Here is a 17790-nt window from a genome sequence, read left to right on the forward strand (position 1 = left end):
GCTAAGAAACCGCATGAAGTTTTCTAGGGCCGCCGTAACAAATTCCAGCAAATTGGGTGGTTCACGACAAAAGACGGTGACAGAGTCTCTCGGGATTCTGGACACCGGAACTTAGAGCCAGGGTCAGACTCCCTCCGGAGGCTTCGGAGGAGAATCCGTTCCCTGCCTTTCCGGCTCCTGGTGTCTGCAGGTGTTGGCCGGCCGGTGGTGCTGCCCTGGTCCCGTGGCCGCCTCCTCTCAGTGTGTCTAAGCCCCCTGCCACGTGTTCGGGGGTGTTTGTGATTGGATTTGGCTTACCCAGATCATCCAGGATAAGCCCCTCTTGTCAAAATCGTTCACTTCATCACCCTTTGGCCATCTTAGGTATTCCCAGGTCCCAGGGATTGGGGTGGGTACATAATCTTTTGATGGGGTCACCATTCAGCTCACTACAGAAACCAAAATATCGGGCTCCCTGTTGGGAAATACGCTGTTTCCAGTATCAAAGCACAGGTACTTCAAAACGCATCAAGCCTGCAGCCAAGGAGCGTGAGCCAGAATTGACGGCATCCTTCATGAAGGCAAATAGAAAGTAGGGAAGAGATTGTGCTGGAAACCCCATCCACGTGTGGCTGGGGCCCTCGCTGCAGGCTTATTCTGATACACGTAGAAATGTTGAATCGGTGCCCCACCAATGCAGCTGCTTTTTTAAACAAGACTTTCGCCCCGTTACGACAAACCGTTTCTTAAATTAGTTGAAACCTATGGGCTATAAATACCAAAGTATGGTACAGCTTGGTTTTAATACAGCTTGTGTAAATTTAGGTGTAAATGCTATGTTTAAAATACAGGATGCGATTGACTTTTAGCAGTCTCTCTCAAAACGATGGGTGGCACAGAGGGCACCTTTGTTCTGAGCCTTTAGCCCCATAAAAGCAAGGACTTTTTGGCCATATTTTTGGAACAGCCTGAGAACCTGTTCCTCATCTAGACGCTCCCTGCCTCAGCTACCGAGTCAGTGAGGAGACTGTTCAGGTCCTTTGTCATGACCAGCTGGACAAAGTCCCTGAGGGGGCAGGAACAATTGTGCTTTGCCATCAGTGTGCCCGGAGGCCTGCCGTGGTATCCTGGAAAGCTATGACTTTTTCTACTCTTTGGAGCTAGGAATCCTCTTCTTTTGTTCTGGGCCTAGTAGGTGGTAATAAAGCTTGCTTTTTTGCTTTATTCCCTACCTTGTGAATTTGTGTCCTCGGGAAGGCCCGGTTCTTTGGCAGAAAAAGAATCCCTTCTCAGTTCCACTTTCGGAACTAGAAAATAAATATTTAATTAAGCCAGCACATTATGCTATTATATGAGCTTGACTTGAGAATGTTCCTGGGAACTTATAAAAAAAGGATCTGCTTTCAGGAGGTATTCTGAAGCCTTCTCTGAATTTTAGGAGGTGCCTGAAACCTGGTGTCGTACTGGAATGGGACGTCCAAGAGTTCGAGTTCTTGTGTTTTTCATTTTTTCGTCCAATACTGTGTCTCTGGGACCCAGAGCAAATAAATAAGTAGATGTGCTCTGAACTTCTTCTTGGGAAGTCCATTCATATTATAAACAATAAAAATTCGAGAGTCTTAAAGTCGGGGATCCACTGTTAGCTTTCTGTGACAGTCCGATTGTTGACTGATTTAACTGAGTCAACTCAAAATTTTTAATCAGAATTTGTAAGAAATAATAATTTTTATTTTTACCAACAATGTAGATTTTGACTTTTCAGTTTTCTTCCTGATTGCGAATGACCCCTGCACTGTCTTGGTATAACGGATTATATGTCAGGGATACATAAAAATTTATTTTTAAAAGACCTTTTTGGCAACCAGAAGTCTTGCTATACACCACATAAAATATTCTAAATTTCCTAAGATCTGTTTTACAAAAAAGATACAAGATTTATGTGATGGTATTATTTCATGTCTTTCAACTGAGCATGACAACATTAGTGGCTGACAGGAAGTTATTCTTAGAAATGAAAATTTGATGTTTATTTCTTTTAATTTCATATTTCTTGAATACATGTTTTCAGTACTTTCATAGAATGAGAAACAGCGCTATCCTATTTTTCTTCTTTTAAATTTTTTAGATGAATTTCTTTTATTTTATCTTTCGTATACTTATTAAACTAGTACTTATTTTTTTGTTTGATAGACTTGGAGCATCTTATACTGGTATGAATCTTCTATTGTTTACAGGAGCGTTTGGAATCTAAATACGATACTACTAATTAGAGATTTGATATCTAATGATTTAAAATTTTATATAGGAGTCCATAAGTAAAAATGGAAAAGTAAAATAAGTACAATCAAGAAAGGAACTTGCTTCATCTTTGAGATGGGAACTGTGAATTTAACATTGTGGTTTTACAAATTTGGCGTGTGTTTATTAATATTAAGACCATATATTTTCAGTAAAGTGAAGTGAGGAGGGGAGTCAAATTTCCTTTTTCTTTCCCTATAAGTGCCTCTTCTGTGCTGGGATGATATGCATCTCCTTCGGTCATTTGGTAGATGACTACCAGCATCTTCCCAGTGGTAAGCACTGGGGTGGGCCCTTGGAGTGCATCACCACAAGGAAAAAGAAGTGACAGAACTTAGGACCAATGAAGAAAATCAAGTTTTGAAACAAAAATTAGAACCTATGGCCATTTTGAGCTTTGTGGCTTCCCAGTGCTTACTTTTCTCATGATACTTGACCAACGAAATGTATCAAGACTTGGAAGATCAGTATGACTCAGTGGAGCGGTGTTTCCTAAAGCATCCATGTGTGATGTTGCACAATCATGCACAGTGTCTAAACGATTCATTCAGTGTGTAATAGAGACCAGCGGCTTTAAACGTAACAGCAGGTTCCTTGACATGCTTTCAAATTCCACACTGCAGTTAACCTTTCAGAAAACGTCAAAGAAAGAGAGTCATAACTGTCTGAATACCCCTGCCCTTTCTGGCTACGTACCTGTTGAGCCAGCTCTCTTTCCTGTATTTTAAACCAAAACAACCTACCACGGTAGACTGAATACAGAAGCAGGCGTGAGAACCTGGCTATCTTCTGTGAAGCCAATCATCAAAGAGATTTTTTTAAATGGAAAGAAATTGTGCTCTCTTGCTGATTTTTTGTTTTGGAAAATACAATTATTTTCATAAAAATATGTTAGTTATGTTTCACGTAATGAGTTTATTGTTATTTTTAAAAAGAAGTAATAAAGGCATTTAAGTTTTCTTGTCAATTTCTAAGGCAGTAAACATAGATGTAATCTACCTAAATAGATTGTTGGAGTTGTCGGTGGTGGCTGAGTGTAAAGAGGTGGGAGGTAAGGAGCTTGAGAATGGCTGATCCAGAGGTGCACCCCACATCTGAAATGTATGTTGGGGTGAGATTATGATACGGAGGAGCTTATGTTTTATGTTAAGAAACTTGAATGGGAAGGAGTCAATATTTTTGAGCAGAAAAGCGCTGGAAATCAAAAGTGGTACACACAGAGGGTTAATCTGGAGGGGATAGATGCATGAGGATGGAATGGGGGGAGAGCAGGACAGGGGGCAGGCACAGCATAACAGCAGGCCAGGTGTGAGGGCCCCCTTTGGGTTGGACTAAATGAGAGATTGTAAAGGCAGTGCTGGCCTAGCTGAAGGAGAGGGAACCGGCCCCATGTTAGCTTGAGTTGGGTAACTGAGGTCCAGGGAAGAAGCTGACTTGTTGGAAAGTGGAACTGGGTTGTTTCTTGAGGGACTGTGATTCGGCATTTGAGATCGAAGAACCAGGTAGAAATATCCAGTAGAGAACTGACAATTACGAGACCAGAGAGCCTTCTATATCGTACGGTGTCACGGGGCACCTCTGTTTCTTAAAATTCAGATGAGTCCCTTCTTAGATACGCAACTTGTGATCTGGTTGCTAAAAACATCTGGTAGCTAGATGATGGGTTTTATCAAAATGTGACACATACGCATTTATTGGCTGTTATGTGCTGGGCCTTGTACCGTGTGTTCTTACAGTTATTACTGTTTGTGTGAGTGTGCGTGTGGTTTTTAAGCTCTGTTAACTCATGTTCTTTCATTTCCTTGACTTATTTACAGCATTGTACAGAAGATAATTTCCCTATTCAGAACAATAAAATGTTGTTTAAACAAGTTATGATCAAGATTTAACAATGAAAACAGACTTTACCCCTTTTCTTCTTAAAAAATGACACAATTAGTCAGTAGTACATGGAAGATAAACATCTATTTCATGTTCCTCCTTATGATAAGTGTTTTTCATCGAAATTCCTTGATACTGTGTGTGGATGATTTACCAAGGCTTTTTAAAATGGTTGAAATATGCTCTAACAACCATCTGATAAAATGAAAAACTGAACAAAATGTGTACTCAGATGAATGATTCTCTGAAGAAATAATGGTGCAAATGAATTATCAAAGTGTGAAATCATTAAAAACAAAACATGTTTGAGTTTTTATTGAATCTTAATTGCAGGCTTATGTATTTTCTTTTGTAAGCCAAGTTAAAAGAAAATTGCCTAACTAAATTTTTGGAGGCCAGTGTTGTGGGACATATATTGTACCATAATTTATTTTTCACATAAAAGCTGCTGTTCATTTTTTTCCCCCAGCATTAACATGCATGCTTTCCTCATGTAGGAGAATATATAAAAAACTGGAGGCCAAGATATTTCCTTTTGAAGACAGATGGCTCATTCATAGGATATAAAGAGAAACCTCAAGATGTGGATTTACCTTATCCCCTCAACAACTTTTCAGTGGCAAGTAAGTTCCTTATAATTGTTGATTCACCTTGTACTTATTTATACGTATGACGTCATGTGTCAGCTATCTTACGATATAGGAGAAGCCTATGAAAAAGTTTACATTTGTATTTAAGTTCAGGGAAATTTTCAGCTTTAATACAATTTCAGTTCCTTAGCGTAGCGATTATTGATGATATATGGTCTTATATAAGACAATATGGTTGAATATAGAACTTAAATGTGATAAATACAATTCCCCAAATATGTACCTCAAGTTTTTCTTTATAAAATGTAAACAGGAACCTTTGAACTCGGTTGCTAAGTGAACTTGGTTGTTAAGATTGTTGCAGGACCTGGTACATTTCTAATTGGTTTCCTGTCAGGATCTTAGCTCTTTTCAGTTGATCATAGGATGAGAAACAAGTGATTTACTTGAGAAATTGTTTTCTGGGGAGATTTTATGTTTGAAGTTCAATTTTTCTTCCTTACAAGTATCTAAGAAAAATGTTTGAAGTGAAAATTTATTTAGGAATTATATATTTTCTTGACCATAAGCCCAGACTAAACTGAAAGATGCTGCTGCTGGTGATTTTGGCAACAGTTACCCTTGCTGTGTGATGACCAGGCTCTCCGGGCTGGCTGTATTACCGATTACTCAACGGAAGTGTTGTTGGCTGTTAATTCAGAAATAAAGCATTTGAAAAAGTTACATTAGGTTAAAATAAACTTGCATAAGAGCTGGTCTGTACCATTGAGATAAAATCTTTAGCCAGACACCATTCTTACTTTTGATTCTGGTTGTATGTTGTTTTCTGTCCGTGACATCCGAAACAGATAGGAAGGTAAAGAGTGAAGCAAAAAAATAAAATGAAAAATATCATCAAAAAACAGCAACAAAAAAATGCAAGATAACAAAAGTCCTCGAATGTTATAAAAGTCATTTTAAAATTGGATAGAGCCCCAGCCTTTTTTATGGATACCATCTTTTAGTTTTTTTTTTAAAGAATAAGATAAAGCAATAAACCAAAGGGTTTGTGAAATCAGTTGAGTGGCGAGAACACTAACTTAAAAAACAAACAAACAAACCCAGACACCTCTCTGTTTCTATAAATGGAATCTTATGTAGGGATTTCATTTTTTAAGAAGTGAGAACACTGTTAATATGTATGTATTAGTTTAAGGAAACCATTCCCTTCTCCCCCACCCAACCCCCCAGAATACTCATAAGTTATTTATGACTTTCTTTTAGTAGAAAATGATTTTTAAAACTCTGTTGTCAATTGAAATAATGTCTTGTATTTTGTATTGACTTAAGAGCACATTTTCATCCTAGAGATCTCGTGGGCGAGCATTTGCTTTAAAGTGATAGAAATTGGCTTTTAAAACCCTAACAGCACACATTATTTCTGACATAAAGCCACTGCAGTTTCTTAGTTTCTCTATTTTCCTAGCAAATGGTATTGGTTGTCTGAAATAATTTATAAAAGTACAGAACTCCTGTATCTGCTGATCAAAATGCAGCATTTTTTGACCTTATGAAATTTCACACCCCAACAAGTTTTAAAGACATACTGTATGTCACAGTCTGCCAACATCTGCTCCCACACTTCCACTGGCAGAGGCTGGAATAAATGCTGCACTCTTGGGGAGAGATCCTGCTTAGTGACTGACAGTCAGCCTAGCCACGAAATAAATATTAGTCGACATCTGTAATCTTTGCTTCTATCATCAAGTAGTTGTAGGTAATTGACTCAAACGAACAAGTGAAAGTTGTAGACCAGCTTCTTCATTTTCGGAAGTGTGTTAACACGGGTCTTACACCAGATAAACTGTTTAAGATTGATAGTTCTTAAGACTTGACCTACTGCAGTCTTAAACTGACGTGCAGAAATGAGTAGTGAATGGACGCTGGTTGAGGAAGTCGTGCCAAGTTCAGCTTTGCCACAAGGCATGAGTATGACCGTGGACGGGTCATTCTCTGAAGCACTCAGCATCATGGGAGCGCTCGGATGTAATGAACTTCAAGGCCCTCTTATCTCCTACGTGCTGTGGTTCTGGGAGGGGCAGTTTGAGCGGGCCCCTGAGAGTGAATGGGGTGAAGTGGGGAGAAGGATATTCCAGGCTGAAGGGACGAAGAATGTTTTCATGAGACATTAAGAGAAGGAAGAGTTAGAGCAAGAAAGGGTTACTCGGCCAGCAGCAGTTCCCCTCTGGCCCTAGCCCCCTTGAGTAAGTGAAAAAAGAAATGATTTTACTGCGTATTTCTAAGGGATGTTGGGAAATGTTATATACATATATTCCACTGAGAGTTACGGGAGTTCCCTATATTTCCTTATAATTAAAAATGTTACTTCAAATTTAATGTATGTAGGTTTTACTGCAATTTGACCAAAATAGTCTTTTTTATCCATCTGAAAAAATGGAGGAGGAGAACCAGCAGGGACTCGGGATCCCTCTTTCCAGTCTTCACTGAATTTCACATTCCTTCCTTTCTGATCTAAAGTTCCCCAAAAGATGGTGTACGCTCCTTGTTTCTGAAATCCACTGCTGTCTCGCTTTCTCTCTCGGTCACTTGATCGAAACCAGTCTCCGTAGTTCTCCAGTGACAACCTACCTACCTGCTCGGACGAGCAGACATTTTTCAGTTGTTCTTTTCCTGGGTCAGCACCTTGGGCTGCGTTTCATACCGTTGGTCCCCACTTCTCTCTTGGCATGACCTCTCCTGTTGTGTCCTGGGAGGTCTCTCTCTCTCCTGCTGTTCTTCCTTTGTCTGTTGGGTGGATTGTGGTATCTCCATGGGTTCTGGCCAAGGATGCTTCTCATTTTGTCCCCTCTCCCTGGTGGAGGGAGGGTCACATGGACTAGGAAGGTTTCACACAAGATGTGACTTCAGGGCACCAGGGTGCTGTATTCAGCCGGCTGCTGGACATCTCTCCTCGGGTATTTCTGGGCCTCAACCTGTCCTAAGTGGAATTCAAGATAATCTCATCAGTTCTCTCTGTATCGGGTATGCCAGTTCTGTCTTGAGCAGAAGCCTGGACCCATTCCATGCCCCACCCCCGCCATCGTCACCCTGTTCCCAGTTCATTGGTTTCTACTGATTTAGCTTCTCAGTTTTTGAACTTCTGTGCATCCTTTCTTATACTCACCCTGGAGCAAGCACTCACCGTCTCCATCAGAGATACGTAGCCCGACACACTGCCTCTAGGTTCTACCGCGTGCACCACTATCTCTCATGACTGTCCCAGTGACCCTTGTACAGGTCCGTTTGACTGTACATTCGCCCGGATCTCTACTGCCTGCTGGACGAAGTCCAGCTTCCTCCGTGTGTCCTGCGGGCGTCCCCTCAGTCTGACCTCTGCTTTCAACTCTTGCCTCTTGTGTCCTCTGCTGGCAGGTCGCACTTCCACTCTGAGACTTTGTTTATGCTGTTCCCTCTCACTGGACCGTTCTTCTGTCCTCTGTTTGTCTGGATGATTTGTTTGCATTCTTTAAGAATTAATTCAGATTTAAATTACCAGCCTCATTCCTTGCTACATCAGTCCTCCCTGCCCTTCACAAAACTGTTCTCTTTTGTTGTTACCACGTTGTTTTTGGGTTATTTGTTCATGTGTTGTGTCTCATCTATCAATTTTGGGGTGAAGAGCCTGCTGTTATTTACTTTATATCTCCTAGTGCCTGCGTATTAGGGCTTAATAACCATTTTTGAATGAATGTCTGAAAACATCTAGCCCAGATTTTTCCTATTTTAGATGAGAAAAAGGAAGCTGTTAGAAATTTAGTGATTTGGTTAAGGTTGCTTTACTAGGTAGTGGTAGCCAGGTATCAAAGTTGGAATTCCAATTTCTCTCCTGTCATTTACATTTTATTTCCCTCCCCCACCCCCATTCTGGACTGTTTTCTCTGGGTTAAAGATCTGATTTGGGTCAGAGTTCCAATACTTTAAATGGCTAGATACCCGTTGGCCTGCAGAATGTAAACTCTCCAGGCCCTGTGAAATGTGGATAAAAATCTTTGATCTTCATCCTTCTTTGGGTGGATCAAATACGAATGTACATGATGGTACCTTCTAAAGGGAGTACCAAGGACATGTCAGTAAAGTAGTAATCGTTTTCCAGCAGAGTGCGTCTCTAATCAGAATTATGATCTGGCCAGGTGCTCACTATAGACTGAGATGACCAGGACTCCTGGTCTACTCAGGAGTCAGTGGTCTCAAACATTTTGACAGTGACCCCCCGACTCCAAAGTAAAACAGTTTCTCAGCCAAGAACTTGAAGATCTGTCCATATGTCTTGGGGTTCATCCTACTTTTGATCTACTTCCTTTTACTATCAGTGGGGGCAGGGGAGGCACCAGCCGGTGTGGGTTCTGAGCAGCACCTCCTCGAATCCCACCTTTTCAATGTTGCAAATTTTGTCCCACTCTGAGCATATCTCTTTCCTCTCTGATACCTTTCTGCAGTCCTTTTCCAAAAAATAGGTCGGTCTACATTTCTTTAGCCAGTTTAAAAGTGAAACGAAATGTTTACGCACTAACCCATTTTTCTTCTTCTCTTTGTAAGAAAGTAAGGAAATTTGGGGATTTAAACCTACCAAAAAAACTGTTTTTACCTCTGAATAAATATTGGACGCAGATTTTTAAATATGTAGAAAAATCGCTTGGTTTCGACTAATGCTTTCATTCATGCTCATGGGGATAGAGAAATTCTTGTGGCTTGATTCTTAGTCTTATATAAAGTATAATACAACCTAGAATAACAACCCTATAAATCTAGAATAACTCTACAGTGTATAAATGTAGAAGGATTACAAGAAAAAAAGGGATTACAAGAGATCAGAATCGGTCACTTTTAAGAGGTTTACTGACCATTAGAACCATACTAGACACTAAAAGGAGCATTTGTCATTGACTCTGGAAGACGTACACAAACAACACACAGCAGTGGGAGGAGAGATGAGATCTGTTGCCAGAATGAATTTTATAGAAAATAAATGGCTGTAGAAGTTGAGGGAATAGATAAAGGGAAGCTAGGGTGACTAGGGGAGTTTAACAGGAGCACTGAAGGATGGGTGGTATTTAAGATTTTGGAAGAAGGTGGACATTCACAGTAAGTTAACGTAAGCAAGCACATGAAGTCTGGAATTAGTGACTAACTTATTTTGTGAATAGAATAGACAATATCCTAGGAAGATGGAGAATTTATGTTGGAGAAAAAACGAGATTAGAAACCTTGTGATCGGATTGTAAAAGGTCTTGAATACCAGTCTGAGGTTTTTAGTGGAAACCAGTTGCAGACCATTGGAGGCTCTTAAGCATGAGGTGTCCAAATCAGTATTTGATAAAAACAAAAAAGGAACCTACCTGCTTATAACAGAAGGGACACATCCGCAGGCAAACCGTGCCTTTCCCTCCACAAGTCTGCCGGTCAGCAAAGTATTGTCTTGTTTTCCTTTCTGTGCATTCGCACTCACTATGGCCATCTTAGTTCAGTTCTTCATCAGATCCTGCCTGGGCTATTTTGACGGTCAGGAGACTAACTGATCTCTTGCCTCCACCTGTTCTCCTCTCTGGAGTATTTGAAAGCAATGCCTAGGATAGATTCATCTTCCAAAGAAAAGTTCTTTTGCAGGTATCATCTCCTTACTCAGAAAAATCCCAAATTTCTCCCTTTTTCACAACAGGAAGATGAATTGCTATTTTTTAAATTTTTTTTTAAGATTTTTAGAGAGAGTGTGTGCACATATGAGCAGAGGGAGAGAAAGAGAATCTTAAGCAGACTCCTCACTGAGCGTGGAGTCCTACTTGAGGCTCAATCCTATGACCCTGAGGTCACGTTCTGAGCCGGAGTCTTAACTGACTGAGTCACCCAGCTGCCACTATATTTTTTACTATTACTATGTACCAGCAATTAAACACTTGGCCCAAATCATAACTGTGTTTCTATTCTACATATTTTCAATATTCCTTGTTTCTTCTCTTACTCTGTAATGTTCCATGCCTTTTCTTTTTGACATACATTGCTACATTTTGTTAGGTTGAGTTACATGTGAAGTTCTTAACCTCATTTTTGTTTTCAGTGATTTTTAAACAATTTTATGTACTTGACTGCTCAAAGATGTGGTGCTCTCCCCACCCCACCCCACCCCCAAAATGGGATCAGATTTTTAGGCAAACAGAAAGTTATGTCTGGTAACAGCAGCATCTCACTGTATGGAATTGATGCCTTACTTAAAAATTGATCATACAGTGAATTAGTGTAACTGCAGTCGGATTTTCCTCCTATCTTTTGTTTTTATGGGTGGTACTGTATTCATTTATTTGCAAATTTTAACCCATAAACCAACTTTAGAGTGGGGAATGGAGAAAAAACCTTTTTAAAAACCACTTTAAAGGGAGATCATTTTTAGACAATTACGAAGAATAAGGATGCCGTAATTAGTCACATATTTTCTTCCTCTTGTTCAAACCACACCTAATACCACAAGGAAAAAATTTCCATAGAATTTCTCTTCTTCCCTCCCTTTTTTTTGGTATTATACAGCAAGTGGGCAAAAAAACAACAAAAAAACCCCCCGTAGAATCCTGTTTTCGTGGATCGGGCTGTGGAGTCCAGGGTTTCAAATCCAGCTGCGAGGCGTGACGGCGACCCTCTGCATCTCTGAACGATTTCATCAGTTCTGTGTCCTTTAGAAACATAAATTTACATGTGTTTCATGTGAGTTTCCTATTAGATAATCTCACTGCCGTAGTACTTCCTTCATTAGAACATTGTCAGTGACCTGGTCAGACATCTGTTAGAGCCCCTGGCTTCCCTGGCAGCTTTGCTGAGCTCTCTCTCACCCCCTTCCCTGACGGACAGGAAGCTAATCTATGGTTGGGGCTTTACCTTCGAAGCCTCATTTGTCAGAATATAAATTAGTGGCAGGGGCGGGGAGCTTATGTAGAAAACGGAAGTGATAAATTTCTAGAGCACAGTGACTTTGTATACTCATTTAAAACATTTCCTATAAGTTTAGTTTTGAGAGCTATATGCCAGAAGTTCGTCTGACTTGGAGTCAAAAGACCTGTGTTTGAGTCTTGGTTCTGCTCCTTTACTAGTGTGTGACCCTGGGCAAATCCCGTAACTTCTCTGAACTTCATTTTTGTCATCTTTGAACATGAAGGTTAATAATGCCTACTTCTTGGGATTATGGTGAGGATTAAATGAGATGCTGTTAAAAAAATTAATGAGATGCTGTATGTGAGCACACTCTGTAAATTGTGAAACGCTGTGCAAATAAAACTATTTATGGAGGTTGGGAGATGCTCAGTAGTTTTGCTCTGTTGAATTAAATGGCAGCCATTCTTCTCTCTCCAGCTAAATTCCACTGGAATGGGAAGGAAGCTTCCTTGATTGGGTTTTCTTTAAAGATCATTAGAAGTCTGAGGTAGAAGCTGTTTGCAGCCCTCTCTAGCAGTTGAGGATAGCTGCTATTGCTTGGCTGGGGGAAAAAAAAAACCCAGTTTCATTTAATGTCAACGACTTTGATCTGTAAAGCCTAGTTCTTGTGACTAAGCCACATGAGCTAGACCCCAAACCATGCCCGTGGCTGCCCCTGGCCAAGGAAGGAAGGATCACTGCGGCCGTGGGGGCAGCTCCGTTGCTCCGGCCTCTGAGGAGATGGGTGCAGACCAAATTCTTCAAACCTTCAAGCTTTGGGAAGTCAAAGCTTCCGCAGGGGGGATGGTCCCTGTGACTGTTATTACCCCTTATTCTAGTCAGGAGTCGTTTTTGCTTTTTAATAAAAGTAATAAAATCCTCCAATATCTTCTTGACTGTCCCGAGAGGATCTCTTGGTTACCACCCATTGGGGGAAATTTTTAAATTAATTTGGGTCTTCCGTTAGAGGAAGACTTTTTTGTAAGATGGGGGCTGCCGTGGGGCTTGTTCCTAGAGGAAGGCAGGCAAGCAGTGATCAGCTCCAGTAGCTTACGTCAAAAGGTGTGAGGAGAAAACAGGGACCCTGGCAGAGCCAGCCTTCCTCCCTCCCTCCTCCTCCTCCTCCTCCTCCCTGCCTTCCCTCCCTTCCACCTTTTTCTGTTCCCCTCCCTCCCTCTCTCTCTCAAGTTGTCCTAAAGTCAACAATTAGCTACCATTTATCCAAAGATTTCTACATAAAAGAACACCCTACATGTAATTATGTTCACTGAATTGTTCTTGAACACGTTGCCTCTGACTCCTTCCTTGACTCTCTTTCCTAGACAGCCGGCCTCCACCCGACAGCCTCACACGCTGAACTGTTTTTGAAATTTCCTACCTTGGGTGCATAGGATTTAAAGTTACACAACCTGGAAACAGGGGAGTTACCCCAATGAATATTTAAACCTATTTTTCGGAAACCTAAGTTTTAATAGACATTTAGGAAGTTTTCATTGAGGGTCTGTTGTGTTCTCAACATTGTACCAGGTACTGAGGAAAAAAAGAACAAAATAAGGAAGGAAACCAACCTTCCTCGGAGTGCTGCTGTGTGCCAGGCCCTTTCACACATGTTCTCTCATTTAATCCTCACAGCGCTCTGAGGTGAGTATCACGTTCTCTGCTTCAGAGACTGAGGGAGGTTGTGTGACTTGGTTGAGGTCGCTTCTCCGGCAAATGGCAGGGCCAGGACTGTAGCCGGCGTCTCACAGAGCGCTAACCCCAGAGCCTGTGTTCACTTCCTAATCCGCAGGTCTGGGTCGGCTCCCAGCTTCGGAGAGTTTATCACACAGGAGCAAAAGTCTGCTCCAAACTTTCGGAATTGGTATTTTGAGCTCTCTCGTGGTTCGGTCCTGAAGTAAGTTTTACAATGAACACACCGAGAAGAGCTTGGGAAAGGGAGGCTCATCAAGAAAGACCTTCTTGGAAATTGAGATTGTTTAGAGAACTAGTAAGATTTTGGAAGAGGAACTACATTCCAGGTAACAGGAAGAGCATTAATTTGAAATGTTATTTCTCAGAAACTTCGGCTGCATCTCTTATTGTTGATTTAAATGAGTATGAAATCCTCAGATATGAATGAAAGCTCCAGATGGTATGTTATTTTTTTATCCCTGTATAGAGTGAAAAATATCAAAGGAGGAAGAAGGATAAATGATAGGAAGAAATATGGCACTTGAATCTGTAGCAGAATGCCGGGATCGTGCCAGACACTGTGTCTTCTCAGGGTCAGAGGCAGGCACCAGCCCCCCATTAGCTTACCTGGCCTTGCCTGAGCCCCTCTTATAGTAACATTGCTGCTCATCGCCTTTCCTAACGAGAGTAGCAAAGAATTTTACTGTTGCAAAGAAATACTCCATTTTAAAATCCCATCCTGATGGCAGTGTTTTTTCTTCAGCCAGAAAGGTTTTAAACGAGAGCTTTAAAAAAAGGGGTACCTTTTTATCTGTTTATTGAAAAAAACACAAAACCCTGACCTCTCCTATAAAGGAGAGGTGAGAGGTAAGGTGGCGCGGAGGGGAGGAGGCCACGGTTGCAGTGGGGTGGGGGAGGCTCTCCGCCTGCAGACTGTGTTCCAGAAGCAGCTGTGGGCTGTATCACACCCTGGCGCGCGCCTTGCCCGTAGAGTTCATCATCGATGGGTCCATCTAGCTCAGCCTTTCAGGTAAAGATTTCCTGAGCCTGCACCAGCTCACAACACCCGCCAGCCAGCCTGGGGTGCTGGGGGTCCCTGCACGGCTGTTTTTCCTTATTACTGATGCCAGCGTTTTCCTCCGTGACACCCTCCCATCTCCGAAGGGTAAAAATCATTCTTCGTGCTCACCGCTCTGACTGCACTCGCTGACGACCTGATTACGTTTATCGATCATTTTTGGTTAAGTTGAATGTGGCTGTCTACCTGATTTCTATGTTTAATATTTATGTTTTAGCTTAATTTTTTATTTTCTAGAAAGGAGCTGCTTATGTGTAATTAGCTTTTTAAATTGTTGAGTAAAAAACTGATGATATGCCCATTGTATTTGGTGCTTTATGCCATTTTATGATTAACACGTAGGAAATTTAGAGAGACTTAAGGAAGCAAGGAAAGAGAACTGACAGTTTTTAAGAGCCTGCTGTGTACGCGGTGCTTTATTTATGTGATCACGTTTTGTCGTCACAAGAAGACATGAAATCAAAACCCCTAAAAAACCCCAAACAAATGAGATAATGAAACCAGGACCTAGGGCGATGAAGAGACTTGCCCAGAACCTCAGAGCAGACACGGGCCGAGCTGCGATCTGGGCGCTGGTCCGGGCGACACCCGGGGGGACTGCGTTGAGTCGTCTGTGGGCGCGGAGACCACCGCTGTCTTCGGGGGTGTCTAGTCAGCGCCCCCGAAACTCCGTGCTCTGCCCAGGACCGCACGCGCTCGGTTACCCCAGGCGCTCCGTGCTCTCCAGGGGTGTGTTTTAAGTCGCAGCAGTTCTTTCTTCTGCTGTGGCGAGGGGAGAGGCTCGCAGGGGAGGCGAGGTGGCCGGTCACCTGATAGGAGCTGATCATGGAACTCGGGCGGGTCCCGCGGCCCCCCCAACCCCCGGGGCCCCCGACTTCCGGCCGGTGGTGCCGGGGGCGTGCGAGCCCCTCAGCGGCTCTCGGTGGCGCCCAGTGGTTCCCCGGGACAGTCCCCTGAGAAGTGACCGGACTAGTCATTACCTCTTGCCGTGACCTGTGCGCCCTGCCCTCCTCCTGTGCGCTGTCGGCCCGCCCACGGCTGTTCGGGGTGCAGAGCGGTAGCGGGGGACCTGGGCTCTGGGGGTTCGCCAGGGTCGTGCATCCGTGAGGCCGTAGAGCTGGAGACCGACCCCCCCCACGGTTTCTCCGCCCGCGGCCCCGCTGAAGCGTCGCGGCCGCCGCGGGGGCGTCATTCCCAGCGCGGGCCCTCGGGAAGGCGGGGGTCTCCGCGCGTCTAGACGAGGCTCCCGTGGGTATCGGGGATCCCGTCTTACGACTGTCAACTCGTGGGGGACGCCGAGCTCCAGAGGGTTCGGCTCCGCTCTTTAAGGAAGCCGAAGCGCGAGGCGGACGACGACGGGTGCGGGAAGCCGGCGGCCTTGCTCTTGTCGCTGCGTCAGAGGTCAGAGGAGAAGCCCTGATTTTCGGAGGCAGAATCATCTGGTCGTTTAGTATGACTCATGCGATCGTTGCATTTTCAACAAATTGGACTTGAAGGACACGTGTTTTGTTGACCTCTGGGCAGTTCTGTGCTAAATCACTGCCTTTCTGGTGTGTTTCTCCCCCCCCCCCCCCCGCCCTATCTTTATGTTAATTTAAACTCATTTATTTATTTATTTGAGCAACGTTAAATGAGGCTCAGGGCCAGGGGCCGGGGTGCGGGGAAGGACCTGGAAGCCTTGGAATTTAGGACCGCTGTGGAGGCGTTCTTTTGGGTTGGAAATAATACACAATCGAGCAGATGCTAATGGAAAAATGAAATGCAGGGGGAGAGAAAAGAGGCTAGGGTGGCTGTGTGAGAGTTTCATGGAGGAGAGGACATTGCCCCTTTATTACAATAATGTTTCTGCCCTATAATAAGGTCTTTCATTGCTGGTTCAGCTTTTTTCATTCACTTGTTTTGTGCTCTGCTTCCTGTTACTAATTGTCAGCACAATAGTCTTCCAACTATGAAGTCTCAGTGTCCTTTTGGACCAATTTGTCATTGTCTTTCTCCCTCACCCCCCAACCCATGCTCTCAGAATCCATTACTATGGTTGCATTTTTAGACATTTTTTATGTTTTAAAATGGCAATGCTTTTGAAACATGCCAGAATAGTTTATGATAATTGAATCATCCAACCAGCAACAGTTATTGCTTCCAAAACTCACTGATGAAGTTTAAAGTTTCTGTCTCTATAGGATATTCTTATAGAGTAATTGAAATTTAACACGCAGTGCTCTCTTTGTAGCATTATTTCGTGCTATGAAATGGTGTCCTCACCCTGCTATGCCTGGTGTCCTTTGGGCTTCACCATTGTCCTGTGGACGTAGAGCATTTTGTTACACCATATTATTGATGGAATTCACAGATTCTTTGCAGTTTCTCTGCTCGTAGGAACTTACGTTTTTCTCATTTTCCCACCAATGGCTCTTGATTCTTACAGATAGATTATTTTAAGAAATCCGCAGGGTTGGCTTAGGTTGACAAGCCCGGACAAATCCTGATATCAAACTCCAGGCACGCGTTACATGTTAATTCCTGTTCGGTTTTTAACATTTTGGCCAATAAATATTCCAAATGTGCTCTCAGTGTGGTACCAATAATTTAATACTGACAGGGACATTTTTCAACTGTAATTTCTATAAAGAAATTCTGAAACAGTGTTAGTTCTTGACGAGTTGATCTACCACCTAGAGCGTCCCCTGTCGTAGATCGTGTGATCAAAGTGGATTGGTGCTTGTCAGTGTAATTTTCTCACAATCGATGGCAGTTACTCTGAGGGCATATACTAACCAGGAAGTTTTGGTCAGTTTTCTTTGAGGAAAAATGATATCGCTACTCTCTGTATGTCACCTGTTTCTGTCAATTTAATTGCAGAAAACCAGTGAGTGTAGTGTACAAAGCTTGTTATTAAAAAATAAAACTTCACTTCCTCTCTTGTAAGTAGCTAACGGTCCTAAAACAGTGTGTGACATACTCCAACGAGCCAAGGGTTTAGAGCTAGAAAATATGGATTAGATACTCCTGTTTTACAGTTGTCATGACTTGATGGTTTTGAACAAGCAACTTAAAAACCAGACGGATTTCATTTTCTCACTTGTGGAATGGAAATGATGAAAATATTCTGAAACGTTATTGGGAGGATTAAGTGAGAAAATAATGCATGTAAAATTTTAATGTTGTAGTGAAGCAGCTGATAATAGGCCACAATAATGATTTAGTACTTAATCCTTTAAAAAGAATAAATTTTGGAGAAGTTTGTAGAGGAAAGGAACATGTCCTGGCTGACCTGAAGTGGGAAGAGAGTGAATATGAGATTTTTTTTTTCCTTAAATTTTGCAGGAGACGAATGAACTGATTATTCGAAAGTATGCTCTT

The 17790-nt window shown here is 42.4% G+C and overlaps 1 protein-coding gene across 2 annotated transcripts in view; it reads left to right on the forward strand.

Moving 5' to 3' along the window:
* The window catches only part of AKT3 (AKT serine/threonine kinase 3), a 291626-nt gene that overhangs the window by 114875 nt on the left and 158961 nt on the right, over positions 1 to 17790 (forward strand). For both annotated transcript variants that reach the window (XM_080824940.1, XM_080824939.1), the window contains exon 2: positions 4656 to 4781. In XM_080824940.1, the coding sequence (XP_080681066.1) occupies positions 4656 to 4781 (126 nt within the window). The remainder of the gene's footprint in view (positions 1 to 4655; positions 4782 to 17790) is intronic.

This window comes from Martes martes, assembly GCF_963455335.1.
Source record: "Martes martes genome assembly, chromosome: 15".
NCBI lineage: Eukaryota > Metazoa > Chordata > Mammalia > Carnivora > Mustelidae > Martes > Martes martes.